The sequence below is a fragment of the Trachypithecus francoisi genome, unplaced genomic scaffold (genome assembly GCF_009764315.1).
Source record: "Trachypithecus francoisi isolate TF-2019V2 unplaced genomic scaffold, Tfra_2.0 Lachesis_group11, whole genome shotgun sequence".
Lineage (NCBI taxonomy): Eukaryota > Metazoa > Chordata > Mammalia > Primates > Cercopithecidae > Trachypithecus > Trachypithecus francoisi.
The window spans coordinates 67317654-67340158 of record NW_022681456.1 but is presented as its reverse complement, the minus strand read 5'-3'; the positions used below and the strand labels follow the sequence as shown (position 1 = coordinate 67340158).

The following is a 22505-nucleotide window of genomic DNA, read 5'->3' as shown; positions in this document are numbered from 1 at the left end:
CCTCCCATCTCAGGCTCCTGAGTAGCTAGGACGACAGGTGCATGCCACTGTGCCCAACTCAGTGAAGGTTTTTACCCAGAGACTGTATTTTAGATACATTGCTCTGGTGGCTGCTAAGGATAGGCTGGGGAGAGAATATCAAGTTAGCTTGGAGGATATTCTAGTACTGCTAGCAAGAGATGACAGGGGCCTGAACCATGATGCTGGTATCAGGGAGCAATGAGACAGGAGGGATTTGAGAAATATTTTGGAGGTATGACTGACAGAAATCAGGAAATGCTTTATTGCTGTCTGAGGCTTTCTGGCTCCACGGTGTTCTCTTTCCAACCCATTCTGAATCCCCCACAGCCTGCCTAAGGTCCTGCCATGGGTCAGCCACTATGCTATGTGCTTGACCTTCATATTCATCCTCAGACTAACCTCATCAGGTGGGCTAACCTCATTAATAACTCTTGTCTGGCAGAGGAGGAAACAGGTTCAGAAAAGGGAAATCTAAGACCTAGTGAGTAGGTGATTGGGTTTGAATTCGTATCTAGGTAGTCTGACTCCAAAACCTGTGCAACTAATAAACATAAACCCTCTCTTTTCTACACACATCCATATAGCCCTACTCCTCTACTACTTTCCCCTATAACTTGAGTTCCAAAGTGTTCTTCCAGGACTCCTCTGCCTCACCTTACCCCTTCCTCTTCTTCATAGCTGCCTTTTAGTCATTGCTTACACTGGTGCTTTTCCTTTGAGTAGCTCCAAGCTGCACAAGTACTTTAGATCAATTGCTTTAGTAGAATTACTTCAATAACCCAAAAATGCATTTTTTTTGTCAATAGGAAATATATGTACAAGGTACAAGATATAAATAATGTAACTGGAAATATAGTAAAAGAAAAGTAAGTCCTCTCCCAGATCCTTTCTCTAGAAGCAACTACTGTTATCAGTTTATGAAACATATCTGGAAAGATGTACAAGAAACATATCAGAATAAATAACTGCAAGCTCTTTCGGCTGCCCATTGAAAGACTTCTCCAACTTCTAACTTCACTGCTTTTTTCCTCCTCTGGATTCCTCCTATTATCCATAGTGCAGTGCCCCAGAATTCAGCACACAATTAACCTCAAGTTGTTTCATAAACATAAGCCATGTCTCCTTAACAGCAATGGCTCTTACATACTAATCTGAGCATTAGACACACAGTAAGTGTTCAATAAATACCTGCTGATTAATTAAGCCTCCTTGAGTTAACCCGATGCTTGCTTAAATGGCATATTTCATGCAAACCTTTAGCTGAACCCATTCACACAGACTTGACAATGGTTACTTTTGCAGTAGCTGTATACTTAATTGGTCATCACTCTCTTTTTAGAACTCCAATTGTACAAGCAGTTGAAAGAGTGATTTTTTTATGGATGCTGATGTTATAGTGAATACAGTCATTCAGAAATCTAACACATTCAAGTATCATAGAGCTGGTCATACAACACAAATTCCAATGCCACTCTGAGAAGTCTGGTCATAAACGATGAGAAAACGGGAGTAAAAATCCTTCCTGTATTACCCAAAGAATAGTATTATTTCTGTCATTTTAATCTGTTTACACTAGGCTATATAACCTGTTGGGCTAAATTTTAAATATTGGTTTTATTATATTCATGATATTCCATTAAAAGGCAAGCACTAGATGCATTTAATTTACTCTTCAGGGGTATGAATCTCAGATAATCTGTCAGAGAAGGACCAAATGCTTCTTTTCACTGTGATGCAATGATGTTTCCATTTAATAGTGCTCTAGAATTACATTTTCCTCCCCTAATTTGGGATCTCTTATGCTAAATTCTCTGCTTTTGTTCTCTTGACAGTTTTCAGTCAGTTTAAATACTTAGAGTTCTGCTTTCAGGGTAATAGTTTTTTGATCTTTATTTTTAATGACAGTAAAAGTTCTAGGAAAGAGTTCATGTATATGGCTTGCTCTGTGTATTTTATAAGCCCAAAGAAAATTACATTTCAGAGAAGGTACATATCCAATTACTAGGAAATGAGTTACAACAAAGTGGCCATAGAAGCAGTGTAAAAAAGACAACCTCAATTAAAAGTCTCCCTAACAAAGCAAAAAAGAGACACAATGCAATGTACATTAATAGCTTACTCAATACCTAAACACAGAGTGGGTGACAGAAAAAGGAAACGTCTCTCTGGTACAAGTTAATGAATCATTCTACTTAACAAGAGGAGGTCCAGAAAATGGCAAGGGTCTTTTCTGTAATGAAAAGAAAGGAGCAGTTAGAATTCAAGAAAGAAAACAATACAGCAATCTTGTGAAAAATTATTTTAGGCAATACTTGGTAATTTTAAATAGTTTTAAAGAAACACCATGAGATAAAAGAAGTTAAATAAGCATATGTATTGTGCAATCTACACTGTGTTGATGATAGACTGAGCTCCTACCTTCATGGGACCTTTGGAGGATGGACATGTAAGTCACTGCAGTGTTGTGACTTCCAGGATAGAGTTTGCAACATTGCTTGAAGCACAGAGAGGAGATCTAATAGCCTGGAGAAAAGGAGTACAGCAGATGAGGTTTCTAGGTATCAGCAAAGATATGGTGCCTTGACAGGGACTGACCCTCCTGGAGTATGAATGTGATCTAGCAAGGCTTAAGTTTGCTTCCAGTGTACGTGTGTATGTCTGTGTGTGCAGGCACATACGTGTGCACATGCAGCGGGGAAGGTGGAATTAAGGTGAAAGAGTAGTGGATTTCCAAGACCTTGCCAAAGAATCTGAACTTCAGCCCAAAAGCCATGAACTTTAGAAAGATTTTAAGCCAAAGAAGAGGCATGATGATATCTATATTAAAAAGACAATCAGGTAGCAAGTGTGGAGGATGCATGGGAGAGGGCAAAGGGAGAGGAGGGAAGATCAGCTAGGAGGTGGAGGCAATCATTCCTGCTGCAGGTGATGAGGACCTGAAAAGGGACAGGGCTCATCATGGGTGGAAAGAAAGTGGAGATCCAAAGAATATGAATGACAGAGGATCAACAGGGCAACTGACACTGATGGGTGTGAGGAGAGAAAGAAAGAAGAGTCTAGGATGATGCCCAAACTTGATGCTTGGGTGACTGGTGAAGGGTGGAACACTCATGCACAGAACAAGAGATAAGCAAGCAGAAGTGGCTAAAGCTACGCCACAGATATGTAAAATTAAGAGTATCAACTTTAAAGAAGAGCCATGGGTTGGGTGATATTATGTCCACTAGACATTTAAATATATTACAAATCCATAGTAATGAAAACCATGTGTGTGGGGTGGGTAGAGGGAAATGAGGAGTTAGTATTGATGATTGCACATCACTGTGAATGTAATAGATGTCACTTAATTATACACTTAAAATGGTTCAAATGGTAAAAATAAGAAAAAGGAAAATAAAAAAACACAAGTGACAAAGGTATAAGAAGGTACCCATGTGTCAATAAAAAAGGATAGACCTAAAGCAGATCCCAGAATACAAAAGAACATAGTAGATGACAATAAAAGGATATATTTATATCAAAGATATAGATGGTAAAATTGACTAACTCCTCCAAAATATCAATTTACATACATCACACAAACACCAAAATAAATTTTAGTTTGATAAGCATAACATGTAAACAAAAAGAACATAAAATATCTAGAAAAACATTTAGGTGAACATACCATCTTTAGATAAGAAACATTTTCAAAGTATTAAAGCAATGGAAGAAATTATGAAAAAGCAGATTTTTGTAATTAAAAAAGCTAATGTTAAAAATTAAAATGTAATCAGAATTGTAAAGAATTTTATATAAAAAAGAAAAAGGTTAATATTATTCTATAAAGAACACATGTGGGTCAGTAAAAAGATCACTAAGATGCAAATGGAAAAAATGGACAAAGATGTGAAGAAACAGTGGGGTAAAGAATCAACACAAATAACAAATACATACATGAAAAACTCTTCTGCATCACAAGTAATCACAGAATTGTGAAACAGAACACTGAGATGTGGTTTTCATCTATTAAATGTTCCCAAGCCCTCTGTAAAATGTGTACACCTACAGGTGGCAGGAGAGAGGTCAACAGAGTACCACTTTTCCAGAGAGTTTAAGAACCTTAAAAAATGTTTCTTTTCTCTCACCCACTAATTACATTGGAATGGTTTATCCTAAAGAAATATAGCCAAGATTTTTCCATAGCATTTTTCCTCTTGCTTAAAAATAAAAGCACTTGTTGATCCTTTCCTCCCATTATTCCTCTAGATAATTCCTCCATTTCATTCAACTCTCAGCCTGTCTTTGAACCTTGATTGCATTGCTATCTGTCTTGTACAATGCCATAGCATCCTGAAGTCCCCTTCATGCATCTCATTATGCTTGTTCTGACAATAGTTTAACTTTCTCTTGTCTAGATGTCTTATCTAGGCAGTAAACTCCATGAAGGTCTTCTGCTCTATTATAATATACCCATCAATTAACAGAATCCTTACTACAAAGTACTTCTTGAATGAAGGGATGCATTAATGATTAGTAAGAAGTAGGACTACAATCATTTTTACTTTTCTTTTTTCCCTAAGATTCCATGACAATTTTATGGGACTTTTCTATTAAGAATAACAGCAATGGAAGCCATTCAAAACAGCATCCTTTCATACAGTTCACCCACTGAACTAAAAGTCAACACTCTAAACTATGAAATAGTTACTATGTAGGTAAAACTAATAAAACTATTTAACGTGGCTCAAGCCTGTAATCCCAGCACTTTGGGAGGCCGAGACGGGCGGATCACGAGGTCAGGAGATCGAGACCATCCTGGCTAACACGGTGAAACCCCGTCTCTACTAAAAAAATACAAAAAACTAGCCGGGCGCGGTGGCGGGCGCCTGTAGTCCCAGCTACTCCGGAGGCTGAGGCAGGAGAATGGCGTGAACCCGGGAGGCGGAGCTTGCAGTGAGCTGAGATCCGGCCACTGCACTCCAGCCTGGGCGACAGAGCGAGACTCCGTCTCAAAAAAAAAAAAAAAAAAAAACAAACAAAAAAAAAACTATTTAACGTTACAAAGAGAATAAAATACCTAGGAATACATCTAATAAGGATATGAGGGACCTCTTCAAAAACAACTACAAACCACTGCTCAAAGATATAAGAGAGGACACAAACAAATGGAAAAACATTCCATCCTCATGGACAGGAAGAATTAATATCATGAAAATGGCCATACTGCCCAAAGTAATTTATAGATTCAATGCTATTCCCATCAAACTACCATTGACATTCTTCACAGAATTAGAAAAAACTATTTTAAATTTCATATGAAATCAAAGAAGACCCTGTATAGCCAAGACAATCCTAAGCAAAAAGAACAAAGCTGGAGGCATCACATTACCTGATTTCAAACTATACTACAAGGCTGCAGTAACCAAAACAGCATGGTACTGGTACCAAAACAGACATATAGACTAATGGAGCAGAAGAGATACCTCAGAAATAACACCAGACATCTACAATCATCTGATCTTCTACAAATCTGACAAAAACAAGCAAAGGAGAAAGGATCTCCTATTCAGTAAATGGTGCTGGGAAAACTGGCTAGCTATATGCAGAAAACTGAAACTGGACCCCTTTCCTATACCTTACATAAAAATTAACTCAAGGTGGATAAAAGACTTAAATGTAAAACCCAAAACCATAAAAACTCTACAAGAAAACCTAGGCAATACCATTGAGGACACAGGCATAGGCAAAGACTTCATGACAAAAACACCAAAAGCAACTGCAACAAAAGCCAAAATTGGCAAGTGGGATCTAATTAAACCAAAGAGCTCCTGCACAGCAAAAGAAGCTAGCATCAGAGTGAACAGGCAACCTACAGAATGGGAGAAAATTCTTGCAATCTACCCATCTGACAAAGGGCTAATATCCAGAATTTACAAGGAACTTAAACGTATTTTCAAGAAAAAGGCAACCCCATCAAAAAGTGGGCAAAGGATATGAACAGACACTTCTCAAAAGAAGACATTTACGTGACTAAGAAACATATTAAAAAATGCTCAATATCACTGATCATCAGAGAAATGCAAATCAAAACCGCAATAAGATACGAAGTCAGGAAACAATAGATGCTGGTGAGGCTGTGGAGAAATAGAAACATTTTTACACTGTTGGTGGGAATGTAAATTAGTTCAACCATTGTGGAAGACAGTATGGCGATTCCTTAAGGATCTAGAATCAGAAATACCATTTGACCCAGCAATCCCATTACTGAGTATATACCCAAAGGAATATAAATCATTCTACTATAAAGACATATGCACACGTATGCTTATTGCAGCACTATTTACAATACCAAAGACATGAAACCAACCCAAATGCCAATCAATAATAGACTGGATAAAGAAAATGTGCTACATATACAGCATGGAATACTATGCAGCCATAAAAAGGAAGGGGATCATGCCCTTTGCACAGACATGGATGAAGCTGGAATCATCATCCTCAGCAAACTAACACAAGAACAGAAAACCAAACACCACATGCTCTCACTCAAAAGTGAGAGTTGAACATTGAGAACACATGGACACAGAGAGGGGAAGAACACACACCTGGACCTATTGATGGGTGGGGTCTGAGGGGAGGGAACTTAGAGGATGGGTCAATAGGTGCAGCAAACCACCATGGCACAAGGATACCCTATGTAACAAACCTGCACGTTCTGCCCATGTATCCTTTTTTTTTTAGAAGAAATAAATAAATAAAAAGAAAATAATTACTACCACCTAAGTTTGAACAAACAAAAATCTAAGATTTTTTAAAAAATGTTCTTTAGTAGGGGAAAAATAAAAACAAACTTAGCCACCTTTCAACTTGCAAGCTGGCTCCCCATGCATAAAGCTGTCCAAGTTATGTTCACCCTTCTACTCTGTAACCTTCTACTCTGTCCCCAAAGTCCACATGCTCTTAGAGACTTCCAAAATTAGAAACTTCAAGTCTTCTAAGCTGTAGTTGTTTCGCTGAGCGCTTCCCATAATTGGCCCTTAGATAGTGAGATCTAAGGAATTATTTATTATTACTGCTGATTTACACACTTATTTTGACAGGTTAAAACATACCATGTAAGTAAGCAACAGAATAAAAACTTGCTTACATTCAGTCTCTAAAGTATGATTTAAAATTATAAACACAATCCTTCTTCTCTGAGTAGCAGTGATAGACTTTGTGATTTAACTGTCTGCGCCAATCACTGACAAAAAAAAAATAAGTGGAAAACATGTGCTGGGCTATTTAGAGACACTTAATGTCCTCCGTCTCCCCTAGTACTTCAAGTAACACTTCTTTTTAAAAGAGGTAAGATTTTTTGCAGGTGGGGGAAAAGATGGTAGCAACCCCTTCGCTCCACATCCTTCCTGCATATTCCTCTTTTACAAAGTTGGAGATTGGTTAAAGTCTTCATAATTAAACCATTCCTAGAATTATTTTCAATGCCCTGTAATGCTGTGTACTGAAAACCCATGTTTTGCTAGAACAAGCTTCCATCAGCTTTCAAATGTTACATATTATTGCTTTCCTGAATAAAAAAGAAATTATTAGTGTCATTAAAAGTACATTTGACATGATATACGATCTGGATGTTAAAAAATATAAGAAAGGCAGGACTATTCTAATTATGCATGAAAGTTAGTGAAGGGTCCATCTTGCCTGGGAGAGGTTATTAACAATTGTTTAAAAGAAATAGAAGGCCGGGCGCGGTGGCTCAAGCCTGTAATCCCAGCACTTTGGGAGGCCGAGACGGGCGGATCACGAGGTCAGGAGATCGAGACCATCCTGGCTAACACGGTGAAACCCCGTCTCTACTAAAAAATACAAAAAACTAGCCGGGCGAGGTGGCGGGCGCCTGTAGTCCCAGCTACTCGGGAGGCTGAGGCAGGAGAATGGCGTGAACCCGGGAGGCGGAGCTTGCCGTGAGCTGAGATCCGGCCACTGCACTCCAGCCTGGGCGACAGAGCGAGACTCCGTCTCAAAAAAAAAAAAAAAAAAAAAAAAAAAAAAAAGAAATAGAAGAGGCCGGGCGTGGTGGCTCAAGCCTGTAATCCCAGCACTTTGGGAGACCGAGGCGGGCGGATCACAAGGTCAGGAGATCGAGACCATCCTGGCTAACACGGTGAAATACAGTCTCTACTAAAAAAATACAAAAAACTAGCCGGGCGAGGTGGCGGGCGCCTGTAGTCCCAGCTACTCGGGAGGCTGAGGCAGGAGAATGGCATGAACCTGGGAGGCGGAGCTTGCAGTGAGCTGAGATCTGGCCAGTGCACTCCAGCTTGGGTGACAGAGCGAGACTCCGTCTCAAAAAAAAAAAAAAAAAAAAAAAAAAAAAGAAACAGAAGAAATAGGCATTTGCATAATAGTCTCTATTCTAATAATGCTGTTAACAATCTAAAAGGACATCTTTTCAGAAACCCCTGTTAACATCTTTTGAATATTCTCAGTGAACTGGTCCATAAAATCTCAATGGTCTCCAACATAACTGGAATGTCTCCTGGGACACATGGGTTGCACAGTATATGCACACAGTAGGGAGAATGAAATGAGGTTGCTCATAATGCTTTCTTACATCAATAATTGATAAAGAGAATTAGACACAGCTCCCCAAGGAATCAGATTTAGCAAATTACAGGTAATAAAAACTGAAAGAAAAAAAATCCTAACCCCTGTCTAAAATTTTATTTGTTTAAACTCGAGCTATCTAATGAAGAGTGTCTTTAAGGTTGTTAATTCAAGGTGATGACAAAGTTTACCATACTAGAATTATATTTTGTTAGTTCACTTTTAAGTTCTATTAGGAAATTGTAATTTATATCTTATTTTCTTAGTTCAGGCCTAGGTAGAAAATTAAAACAGTATGTCAGGTAGAAAAACAGAAGAACATAGATGAATATGTTTATGCGACCAGACTAGTTTTGTGGTCATCTACGATGAAAATATATGAAATTAGGTTATATTTGTGTTTAAATTATATGTATATACGTAAAAATTATATGCATATACTTTTTTATCGTACTTTAAGTTCTGGGGTACATGTGCAGAACACAGTTTTGTTACATAGGTATACACGTGCCATGGTGTATACACATGCACCCATCAACCCATCACCTGCATTTTAAAATCCACAAACTAAAGTGTACATGTACTTTTTCTCTGAATGCCCTAAAGTACATTTAGTTGTGGTTGACTCCCTCTACTGGCAAAAAATGATATTTTTTGAAAAAAAATTTTGTCAAGATGTTGACACATAATTTGTAAGCTATCAGATATATTATCTCTGAAAAATATTACCATGTGCCATGATTTTTATAACCAGAGGAAATTAATATAAAAGACAGTAGACCATCATGAATTAGAAAAAAAAATGAAAAGATAAAATTTCCCAGAGCATTTACTATACGGCATAGAAAAAGAAATATTCAAAATAATGCATTTTGAAACAAATTTTAGTGCTTATCCAAGTGGGTGTTCATCCTATTCAGGGACAAATAACTTTTTAAATGAATGAAAAACAACATCTTAGGATGTGGTCCGAGATCTATGAGAAGGAAAATGTTTTTGCTCAGTGTGTTTTTACCAGTAACTTCAAAGAACACTTCAAAAGCACACTTATGAAAAGGGAACACTCATGTACCGTTGGGTTAACAGACTCAGAATTCAAAATGATCTCAACAGAGTGGCATATGGATGGACTAAAGAGAATCTCTTATCCAAGGGTTCCAAACCCAAAGCACCAAAAACTCAAAGTTGTTTTTCATCCTTTTCGTGGCAAAACCTGATCTGAGCTGACAAGAGGTTGTGAAGTCTTTATTTGTCCTACTTAGTGTGAATATTTATCTGTTTCACTGCATTCATGTTAAGTTTGATGATAAGGAGTTGTGCCTAGGGTTGGGCGGGGGGAGCCCATGTATGTAACATACAGGAAATACTAGGGAAAGGGCACTGTGTTGCCTTTCAAAGGCTCATAGTCCAAGACAACACATGTGCCTTAAGGATTTCTGATAAGAGATTGTGAACATATAAAAATATGAAACTAAAAAAATAAATGTCAGTACTCACCTAACAATTTAGCAGCACAAGTGCAGGAGCAAAAGACTTAGATAAACAGAATATTTAATAAAAGGGGGATTCGTTTATAGGAAGCTGTTATTTTTTGAACACCTATTATTTACCCCCACCTTTGCTAGTCAGGTATTTTGTAGAATATCCCTTAACTGGGATTCGTCTGATGTTTTTCTCATGATTAGACTGGAATTATATGTTATTAGGAAGGAAACTAAGGAAATGCCATTCTCATCACATCATATCAAGGATGCGTACTATAAACCTGACCTTTCACTGCAAGCGATCATCTGGCTGAGGCAATGTTTGCCAGGTTGCTCTGCAGTAAAGTTCCTCTTCCTTTCTGCTTTCATACTGTAGTCATTGGAAAGGAGCTACTACGTGTAACCCACACATAAGAAGTGAGGATTTATGTTCTACGTCTCCAGAGTGTTTTTAAAAGTAGAAGAGAGCTGAATTACATCTTGAAAGAAGAAAAATGGTTCAATAAAATAAACAAAATGTACCCTGCCCTTTGGGAGATTATGAACTACCTGTGGGAACTCTTACAATAATAAATAGTCTCTTAAAAAAAGTAAGTGGAGCTTCATTGTTTAAACCATTTTCAACTGAGAAGTACTCTATGGTTATCCCTTTTATTGGAAACAAGCAGGTCAGCCATTGTGCTTCCTTCACATCTTGAAAATGTCTTATTCTTGAGGTAATATTTATTTGCTAAAATATTTGAACCTAGTATTTACAAACTTGATTGATTTGCTTCAAATCTTTGTATTAACTTTCTCACATCCATAAACAAAATACAGGAAACCAATGCACTTTTCTTGAGAATTTACTGTTACTATAACCCCTGAGTTAATGACCCTAAATGCAAAGAAGAAATTTAACTCCCCCGCCCATCATGCACTTTGCAAGACCTTTATGATTAAGGAGCATCTTAACATAAATAATGCAAGATCGATAACATAGTAAGCCAAATTGCATTTAAAATATTCATGCAATTCTTTAAAAAAATGCAACCACATATCGCAATTCAGGCTAAGGCCTCTCAGGGGGAAGAGATACAATATATGAATGAGTTTGAATATCTCTGAAATGCTTTTATAGAGGAATCTTCCACAGGCTTCTGCCTTTCTGGATCACTTCACATAGTATATGATAGTAGTACAAAGCATAGTGTTTCTAAAAATACTAGATAATATGGTGTGTTGGCTCAGATATGGTAGATTTGTCTTCAGGCAATCTGTTGTGACTTTATAGAGGGTATCTTTTCCTTCATTCTTCATTTATGGTGATATAATTTACTACAGCAACATAGATATAGCTTTTGGTATTGATTTAGAGCTCAGATGGATAACCTGATTTACAGCTTGCTTGCTCAGATTCTTGCTATTAGAAAAGTCTTTTCAAAATGTTTGGTTAAAAAATCTACTTAATACCAAAATAATGAGACGGCGGGATTTTAATAAAGGGTATCCCTAAAAGCACCCATTTAAAAAGGAAAAACTTCTTAAAAACGAATTCATAATTGACGCATGTCAGTTGTCATTAGTACATACATGTCTCTGGGAAATATAATTTTGTAAATTTATACCAAAAATTAAAGATTTTAAAAAATTTATGAGCATAATTAAATCATCGAGAAAGTTTTCTGAACATGGTCAATTTTATCTCACCATAGATCAACAAAAGATTTTGACATAAGAAAATTAAATTTTGCCTAAGCCATGACATATATCAATAAAGCAAAATTCACTGTGCTCTTAGATATTAAAAAGACTAAAATATGACAGGTATAACATATATTTATACTCAACTTTGGGATTTTTCTTGGTAGAATAATTGAGTGCACACCGATCCAATCCTTGGTAAATTTATGTGTCTTACAAAGGAAATAACTGTAAATCCAAGGGCATGAGTGCACAAGTAACGGATAAACTAAAAATCTACCTACCAATAATATTCTTTTGGAACTCAAAATTGGCCTATCTGGGTCTGCCACAGTTAGATCTACATGAGAAAGTAGGATTAATAATACTACTAGACTGAGTTTGAGAACACCCAAACAATTACTTGCCAAGCTGCGTGAATAGATCCTAAATGAGTAAATGAAATCTATATCATTTAGTTAGTAGGAAAAGAATCTCAAATGATTTAGGACTCTCATTAAAAAATATATATTCATGCAAAACTACCACATGTGAAAAATAAACTGAATTTAGCTACCTAAGAACTACGGTTTACTTTTTATGTAGTGACAAGTCGTAAAAAAGCGACATTTTAAAAAAACATGGGTGCCATCAAATCTTAAAATTTAATATAATCATATACATTTCTTAATATTCAACGAAATGCATTGTTTCCAAGAAGTTTGAATTCCTATCACAATTTATACTTCCAGATTTTAAGTTAAGCTTGGTATGTACCAACTGGAAAATATTTTATATTAGTAAATCATTATACAAAAGTATGGTACTTTTGGTCAAAGGTAATAGATATCATTTATGCATAAAACCTAATATTCTCAAGACTCATAAGAATTGGGAAAATGGAAAACCCTGATTTTCAGCATGAAATAAGTTAGGATGTATATATAGGAATGTTAAATGGCTTGTGCAGCCAGATAGCATGTTCACATGGCACAGGTTTTCTGCTTCCTCTGAAATATCTTTCAATTTTGAGCTTCATTTTCAGGGAATTGAAGACGTTAGTGCATCTTCGTACAGATCTTAGTGAATCTCACACACACACTATATATATATAGTTATATATATATTTATATATATTTTATATAAATTTTATAAATAAATTTTACAATTTTATAAATATAAATTATATATATACAAATATAAAATTTTTATATAAATATAAATATAAATTTTATAAATATATATTATACATTTTATATATAATATATATAGATATAAATATAAATATATATTTATACTATATATAAAAACATATATATAAATTAAATTTCATAATTTTTGGCATAAACATTAAATGAAGCCAAACATAAGCAAATGGAGAATATGCGGATGAAATGCAGTGAGTAATAACAGTGTTCGTGGCTGGAACTTTATAGAATTGAGGTCAAATTATAGGCTCGTCCTTTGCTACTACATGACCTGGGGTAAATCACTTTCTTCCTAAATCATAGCTTCATTACCTGTAAAATATTTGTCTTATAAGCTGTTAGAATTAAATAAGACAATAACATTTGGAAAGGGCTTGGCCCAAGGCTCAGCACTTATTTTGAATTCTGAGTACTTATCACCATGTAGAATAATGAGTTTTGCTTGCGTGTCTTCACTTCTAGGTGGTGAACTCACTGAGGGCAGGGGCTGCATCTTTTTCATCTCTATATTCCTAGGACTATACCAACAGATTATTAAGTCTAGAACAAATGATGTCTACAGCATGATGAGTGAACATTACATACTCAAAAAATTGAAATTACTTTCATTACCACTTCTCTTATCCTTGTTATAAACTTTTGAGCCAGAAAAGATAGAAATAGACCAGCAGACTAGTTTTCTTCCACTAAAATAACCTAGTATCCTTCCATCAAAAATGTTATTTCTTAATTTTTGTCTTTATGACAGTCAATTCTTCTACTTTCTCAAAATAGAAGACTGGGGAGACAGTAAACTTGTTTACTGAGAGCCAAAGCAGAAAGTACTTAAGAAATAGAGCATCTCTTATGATTCAAATATCTAGCCGGTGATTTTCTTTCTCAACATTCATTTATTGACCAACTACCATGTGCCCAGGTAGTGTGTAAGGTATTAAGAATAGTGATAAGCGAGAGAATCCGTAGCAACCAGCACCATGCCCATGACACTGGGGTACTGGAACATCCGCGGGCTGGCCCACTCTATCCGCCTGCTCCTGGAATACACAGGCTCAAGTTACGAGGAAAAGAAGTACACAATGGGGGATGCTCCTGACTATGACAGAAGCCAGTGGCTGAATGAAAAATTCAAGCTGGGCCTGGACTTTCCCAATCTGCCCTACTTGATTGATGGGACTCACAAGATCACCCAGAGCAACGTCATCCTGCGCTACATTGCCCTCAAGCACAACCTGTGTGGGGAGACCGAAAAGGAGAAGATTCGGGAAGACATTTTGGAGAACCAGCTTATGGACAACCGCATGCAGCTGGCCAGACTCTGCTATGACCCAGATTTTGAGAAACTGAAGCCAGAATACCTGGAGGGACTCCCTGAAATGCTGAAGCTCTACTCACAGTTTCTGGGGAAGCAGCCATGGTTTCTTGGGGACAAGATCACCTTTGTGGATTTCATCGCTTATGATGTCCTTGAGAGAAACCAAGTATTTGAGCCCAGCTGCCTGGACGCCTTCCCAAACCTGAAGGACTTCATCTCCCGATTTAAGGGCTTGGAGAAGATCTCTGCCTACATGAAGTCCAGCCGCTTCCTCCCAAGACCTGTGTACACAAAGATGGCTGTCTGGGGCAACAAGTAATGCCTTGAAGGGCAAGAGGTGGGAGTTAGGAGCCCATACTCAGCCCTCTGCCCAGGCTGTGGAGCGCACTGGACTCTGCATCCCAGCACCTGCCTCCCCATTCCTTTCTCCTGTTTATTCCCATCTTTACCCCCAAGACTTTATTGTCCCCTCTTCACTTCCCCTAAACCCTGTCCCATGCAGGCGCTTTAAAGCCTCAATTACCCACTTTCCTTCATGAACGTCCCCCTCCCAACATTACCCTTCGCTGCACTAAAGCCAGTCTGACCTTCAAAAAAAAAAAAAAAAGAATAGTGATAAGCACAACAGTCTCTACTCAAGGAATTTAAAATTTAAGAATGACTGCACTCAGCTAGACTAAGCTCTGCCTGAGAGCCACCCAGGGTGCTTGTCAAAAATGCAGATTGTTGTGGTCCCCCTCAGAACAATAGCAGCAGAATCTGCAGCAGTAGGGACCAAAAGTCAAGATATTTATCTCTTGAACCCCCACTCTTGGTGCCGCTTCCCGTTCTATGCAGCTTATCTGAAATATCCTCCACCGTCCATCACCCTCCAGATGCATCCTTCATTGCTCGACTCCAATGCTACCTCTTCTAGGAACCTTTACCAGCCATTCCTTCTCTCTCATAGAGTTAATTCCCTCCTTCTTAGACTGTTTACTTTATACCTGCTTTCGTGGATCAGAAACTTACCATGTTGTTGTATAATCTATTGGCTTATACACTGCTTCCCTTACTAGCCTAGCAGCTCTGTAAACAGAAACTAGGTCCTTTTCACCTCAGTATCTAATACCTAGCACACAGTCTGCACGCAGTGGATGGTCAGCAAACATTTACTAAATTATAAATGGAAACATTTTAAAAGCTCCTTGATAGACAAAGTTGGGAATTTCCTTAGAGATAGGCAAGGGTAAAAAAACTCATCTAAATTTACCCTATTGCTTACTCTGTGACCTAACACAGTCAAATTCCCCACACTGAAGGACTGTTTTAACAAGACATATCAATTCATTATTATTTTAAAATTTCTTACCAGATGTCTTAATTTGTAATTTCTGAGTCCACAACTTGGTATTCTAAACCAATGTGAAATATTATCTCTGTTTTACTTTTTAAATCCACCCATGATTTCGGTTTGGTCTGATTTAAACCTACTGAGGACTTTTTTTAGAAAATGAAACTACAATCCAATTTACAACTTAAAGAGTTGGTGTATTTAGCATATATTTGAAGTAAAAATTTTCTATTCACATTTTTTATTTCATTGAAAATGATGATTTAACTTTTGAAACACTCTCAGCACAAAAGACTGTAAGAATTAATGGAAATGCAGAAAAGATCAGTGAAAAATATAAACTGGCATAATGATCAATTTGGTTGCCAGATATGTCTTTTAAGTCTTTCACTTTCTATTCTGCTACTATAAAAGTTTGTGTCAAAATCTATTAAAAATAAATACATTGCATAATCTCAATTTGTTCGTAATTATACTTAATAGCCTCTTTAAGGAGATCAGCACAAAATGTTTACTCCCTTTATAGCTTTTGGATATCAAAACATAATTATTAAATAATCATGGCATTTTCAAGCACAGTTTACAATGAACATTACTTTCTTCAGTATGCTACAAGAAAATTATGTGTCATTGTCTTATTTGATGAGTATTTATTATGATGACCTCTTCAAAAGCTTTACCCATTCTGTACATTTGGTGAATGGTGTTCAAATATTCCAGGTAGTCAAGCTAGAAAATGGGGAGTCAGTCTTGATTCATCCTCACTATCTATCCAATCCATCCATCCAATCCATCCCCGCTACCAACTCATCCATCCATCCATCCATCCATCCATCCAATCCATTTATACATCCATCCAACCCATCAGTCAAATCAAATTTCTATAGATTGTACTCCATAATGATCTCTTATAACTCCCTTCTCCTTCCTATGCCCACTTCCACTGCTCTAGCATAGGCTTTCATGTCTGCTTTTTCTCTTCCTTCCTCAGCGACGGCCACAATTCCTCTAACTTCTCAGCTGAAAAATCTTCAACTGTTTTCTGCTGCCAAGGGCATAAACATTTAAACTCTTCAGCAAGGTGTACAGGGTCTTTCATGACCTGCCTCCCAGGTTAACTTTATATTTGGCCCCGGCCCCTTGGACAGTACTTGCTACACTACTTGTGCTTTCTGGAGCCTGTCACGTGGTCCTGCTCTTCCCAGACAGTGCTCATGCTGCCCTGTCCCTAGAACCTTATGAGGAGAAGTTCCTCACTTATTGGATGAACAAATTCCTATTTTGGCCACCAGATCTGAGGTTAAGAATAATTCTGCCACAGCAATTAATTGTAGCTTGATGTGTGTGTGTGTCTGTGTCTGTGTGTGTGTCAGAGAGAGAGAGAGAGAGAGAGAGAGGAGAGAGAGAGAGAGAGAGAGAGAGACTGTCTGTCTCCCCTCCAGATTAAACACTGTGGTGGGCAGGAGCATTGCTTTTCATCTTTGTTGTCCCTGTACCAAAAGGAGAGCCCGGCATAAGGAAGATAGCCAGTAAATACCGACTGAATAAATCAGTGGTTGTCCACTTCACCTATGCCTAAGACTGGTCTTGCTCAGACCTGTTCCAGAAACAATAAAAACATTAAAATATGTAGTAATTGGGAATATAGGCTGAGTTATAAGCAGCTTAATTAAAATACAGGATTTACTGCTGTTGCCCTCATTCCACTCTTTCTCCTTGTCTCCTGTCCTCCCTGGTTTTACAGTGGGAGCTTTGATAAAGACATTTTAGATTTAGAAGTTTAAGAAGGGAAGAAATGGTGACTATTTGAAACCATTTAAGAGGCTTTTGCCTCTGAGGAACATTCATCAGGCCAGCTAGTCTCTAGGTATCTCTTTGACCAAAAGAAGCATCACTCACTCAGCATAAATATTTCACTCACCTATCTATGATTCTTCTCACTGATGATGCTTTGGAGATTTATTTATACCCATTTCTGCTAAGGAAGATTTGCTGTTGGTGATATATTTAGGATAACAGGTATTCTCTTATGAAAAATGAAGTATCCTTCATTTTCTGAGGTCAGTTTCCCTTAAAAAAATTATAATACCCCCACCTAACTTTCCTCTGTGAGGAAGATCAAATGTGATAAAGTGTGACTACTTTGAGAAGCATTAAGAAAAGATTTATTACTTTTATTCCCAACGTATGTGAACACATTTAATTTGCATTTTTTCCTTAGTCAAGTTTAACTGATTTGAGCAAACAGAATTTTTAATTAGCAGTAAAGAGATTCAATTGTTTTGATGATTGGTTTCTTCACCTGACCATTTATTAGAGGCTCCTGGGGACAGACAAATGTCAAGGCCCCACTGCAGCCCAGGAAAATTAAGACCTCCAGGAGAGAAGCCCTGGGGATTTCTGTGTTAAAAGTTCCCCAAGAATCCATGATAATTAGCTAGGTTGAAAACTATTACTTTAGGTTTCGTATCCTTTAAGGATTTCCTTAAAGTGGAGGCATGGGTTAAGAATACAGACGTTTGGGCCCCAATAGACTGAATTAAGATCTAGATGGTTAACATCCCCCTCCCACTCACCATGACTCTGTAGTGACAGTCACAACCAGGTGTGTCACCACAGGTGGGAGGCACTAGGGAAGAAAATTGAGGTGGCAGGTGGGAGGCTTAAATCCCATGTTTTGAAACGCTTTAATTTTTTGACACCCTCATCAACTCCATGGTCCCCAACTCTTAAGACAGGAAACTCAGACTTGTCCTGAGTATTCTAGTTCTGCTATTTAAATGGTCTCCCCTCTTCATCCTTCTCACAACCAAACACATAGCCCAGGCAAGAAATCAATAAAATTGCTGAGAACCTGATTACTATTTATATAACTCTGCTTTTATAACAGAATATGTTCCGAGTGCCAAAAACCCTAGGCAGGAGTGATCTTTAGAAACAAAACTTATTCTTAGATGGAAAACTCTCTTTTCTGTTACCCTAGAAAGAAAAGTCCAATACGTTATAGAACATACATATTTATAACAGCCTGTTCTTATCACAGAAGAACAACAACTTATGGTAGAAAATTATTTTTCTTGAATTTTGTAGACAGAGGGCAGTATGTACATGCCAACTGTATAAGTAAAAGCCTATATGCCAATTTTAAAGAAAATGCTTGCTTTAAGACATCTTTGTGTAATGGCCCTTTTACATCTCAAAATATTGTTTAGTCATTTATAACAGGCCTGAATTTTTGCTCACTGTAAAAAAAAAAAAAAAAAAAAAAAAAAAAAAAAAAAAGTCACCACATGGCCCAGGAAGGTGTTTATTTCTTTGGTTTAGAAAATGCATGCATCTGATGTCACCATGGCTTTGCAAAGGGTGTATACACAGATGCAATGACAAGCATTGTGCCAGAAAACTCAGTAGTTAAAAATGATAACTAATCTTGTCATGCTCTGTCATTATGGAAATCCAAGAAATGTATTGCCAAAGTGATTTCTATTAGTGCAGTTGAAAAGAGAATTAAAAATGTAATCTTCAGCATATCATTGTAAGATTGACTCTCTCTGGTTGCTTAGGCCTTAAAATGGTGATGCATATTGAACAGTAATTACGTTGGTCTTTTCTTTATAAACGAGATTGCACTTCAATTCAATGTACCCAATTGATAAACAAAATTAAATTAGTGGTGTTTTAAAAAATTGATTTAAATCTTATCTGGTGTTCTAGAGGAAGTCTTTTTCTCATTTCTGTGTTTTGGTTAATGCAACTACTCTTGTACTAGAAGATAACAAATCAGTAGTTCTCCTCTGCAGGAGACAATGGGTAGATGGCACATCTTGTTTCCTGAGTGTGCCAGGAAAGATGTGTTCCTGGACATAGGAACACTGATCAAATCAGTGCTGTGCAGGGTCATCACAACACAGTTTCCATGGAGATCTATCTCCGGCATTATACTCTGGAGATTGCCCTTCAATTTCCTTCAAACCCCCTAACTAGTCTCCAGCTGTAGCCTCTTCCCACTACATTCACATAATAGCTGGTCAGTCCTCCCAGGCTTCAATGATGTCATTCATTAATGCTCAGGGATTCCTGCCACCACTAATGTCCTGCTGACTCTATGTCACCACTGGACACACAGGTTGAGGGAGCTTCTGCTACAATGATAGCCAAGGTATGCTCCACTTGTTGAGCCTAAAAACCTCCTCTAACTCCCTCATTTTACAGACAGAAAACGAGACAGCCAGTTTGGTTAACATTCAGGGTAATGTTTCTAACAATTTCAAAAATATTAATAATTAGAAATAAAATTCTTCTAAGCTAGTTTTCAAAAAAATAGAAATCCAAGCTGTAGTTCTCAGAACAATAGGTATTTCCATGATCAATTAAGTTTGAGAAGCAGTTGGATAACCAAAGGCAAGCAGATTTCCTTCTTGCAGAAATGTTCTCTATATGTTTTTTGTAGGCCTGGCGTGGTGGCTCACGCCTGTAATCCCAGCACTTTGGGAGGCTGAGGTGGGTGGATCATCTGAGGTCAGGAGTTTGAGACCAGCCTGACCAATATGGTGAAACCCTACCTCTACTAAAAATACAAAAAATTAGCTGGGTGTAGTAGCAGGCACCTGTAATCCCAGCTACTCTGGAGGTTGGGGCAGGAGAATCGCTTGAAGTCAGGAGGTGGAGGTTCCAGTGAGCCAAGATTACGCCATTGCACTCCAGCCTGGGCAAAAAGAGTGAAACTCCATCTTAAAAAATAAAATGAAATGAAATATAAATGAATATTCTTTGTAAACTTATGGGAAGAGTTGTGGTACATATAAATGTTTCCTACATATTTTTGTTCTTTTCTCATAGAGCAACTTTGAGATCTAGACACCCGCAGAACAAAAGTGACTATATCACCTATTGCCTAACTAAGAAATTTTTTAGAATGAAAGGAAGTACCATTAATACTTATGACTGGGAAACAGGCAGAAGCTGGTACTGTCCTGGATGGGGTGTGTGGTTACCATATAGAGGCAAAAAACAATGCAAAAGGAAACATTTTGAAAGCTAAAGATAATAGAAGAGCAGTCATAATTCTGATCCTCAACTTGAAGGCTATAATATACAAGAATGACGGGTACTATTCTATTTTGCTCTAGAAGGCAATAATAATAACAACGGCAGAAAATTAACATGGAGGAAGAATTTTGCACAATGTGAAAAGAACTTTTTAGCAATTACATTTGTCTGAAAAGGGAATGGGTTCTGCTGAGGAGATGAGAGATCTTCCATCCCTCCTCAGGGATAGATGTTAACCAATGAGTGATGGTTTATAAGCTAGGAGTAAATGACTTCTAAGAACGAACTGATTTCTAATGATTATATCACTTGACTAATAGGAACTTATTGTAAATCCCTGAGATATTACCAGAATTCAATCCAAATAACAAGATTGTTTTAGGGGAGGACTCAAAAGTATCTTATAACTCATCTTCATCCAATTTACCATTTGATGAAAAACTGCATGAAAAATGCACTACTAAACAAATGAACCATCATTAAATTTGAGTAACTGAGCTTCACATAAGTGAAATCATACTGAACACTTTTGGCCATGAGGCCTTGGTCTCTAAGGAGGCCATTAGATGTATGTAAAAATTAATGCTCTGAAAATGCACAGGGGCAGTGATGCAAGAATTAAACAATTGGAAAGTTCAGGCTTACGTACACTTTATATTTGGACAAAGGTTAAATAGTGGAGGAAACCTTGGGGTCATTCTAATTAAGTTTGCTCATTTTTCAACAGACACAGGCCAATGGATATAAAGTATTCTCCCCAATATCACACAATGAGTCTGGAGCAGGTATTAATCTGAGTAGGACACATAGAGAACATTGAAATTATTTTGCCTATTCTCACATACAAAAATAGCACCTATAAACAAATTAAGATTAATTTCAGGCATTATAAATGCTGATTTATCTAATTTTATCAGAATAGGTAGATACAGGCATACCTTGGAGATATTGCAGATTTGGCTCTAGACCCCTACGTACTGCAAATTTTGGAATAAACCAAGTCTCAAGAATTTTGGGGTTTCCCAGTGCATATAAAAGTTATGCTTACACGACACTGTAGTCTATTAAGTGTGCAATAACATTATATCTAAAAAGCAATGTACATACCCTAATTAAAAAATATTTCATTGCTAAACAAAAAATGCTAACCATCATCTGAGCCTTCAGCAAGTTATAAACTTTTTGCTGGTATAGGGTCTTGCCTTGATGTTAATAATTAGGGTGGTGGCTGATGAAGGTTGGGATGGTTGTGGCAATTGCTTGAAATAAGACAGTAATAAAGTTTGCTGCATCAATTGATTCTTCCTTTCAGGAAAGGTTTCTCTGTAGCATGCAATGATAGTATTTTACCCACAGTAGAACTTCTTTCAAAATTAGAGTCAATCCTCTCAAACCTTGCACTGCCCATAAAGTTTAAGTAACATTATATATCTTTCGTTGTCATTTCAACAATGTTCACAGCATCTTCACTAGGAGTAGATTCCATCTCAAGAAACCACTCTCTTTGTTCATCCATAAGAAGCAAGTCATTATCCAAGTTTTATCATGAGATTGCAACAATTAGGTCACATCTTTAGGCTTCACTTCTGAATCTTATTCTCTTGTTATTTCCACCACATCTGCAATTACCTCCTCCACTGAAGTCTTGAACCCCTCGAAGTCATTCATGAGAGTAAAAATCAACTTCTTCCAAATTCCTGTTAATGTTGCTATTTTGACCACCTCATATGAATCACAAATGTTCTGACTGTCGTCTAGAATGGTGAATCCTTTCCAGAAGGTTTTCAATTTACTTTGCCCAGATCCATCAGAGGAATTACTATTGATGACAGCTATAACCTTACAAAATA

At 37.2% G+C, this 22505-nt stretch overlaps 2 protein-coding genes across 2 annotated transcripts in view; one reads left to right on the top strand and one right to left on the bottom strand.

Moving 5' to 3' along the window:
• Nucleotides 1-22505, bottom strand: part of GRIP1 (glutamate receptor interacting protein 1) — a 757962-nt gene that overhangs the window by 358274 nt on the left and 377183 nt on the right. The gene's annotated exons all lie outside the window — the stretch shown is intronic.
• On the top strand, nt 13920-14874 carry LOC117089797 (glutathione S-transferase Mu 2-like). Its single transcript, XM_033221365.1, has one exon. The coding sequence runs from the start codon at nt 13936-13938 to the stop codon at nt 14590-14592; it is 657 nt and encodes a 218-aa protein (XP_033077256.1). The 5' UTR covers nt 13920-13935; the 3' UTR covers nt 14593-14874.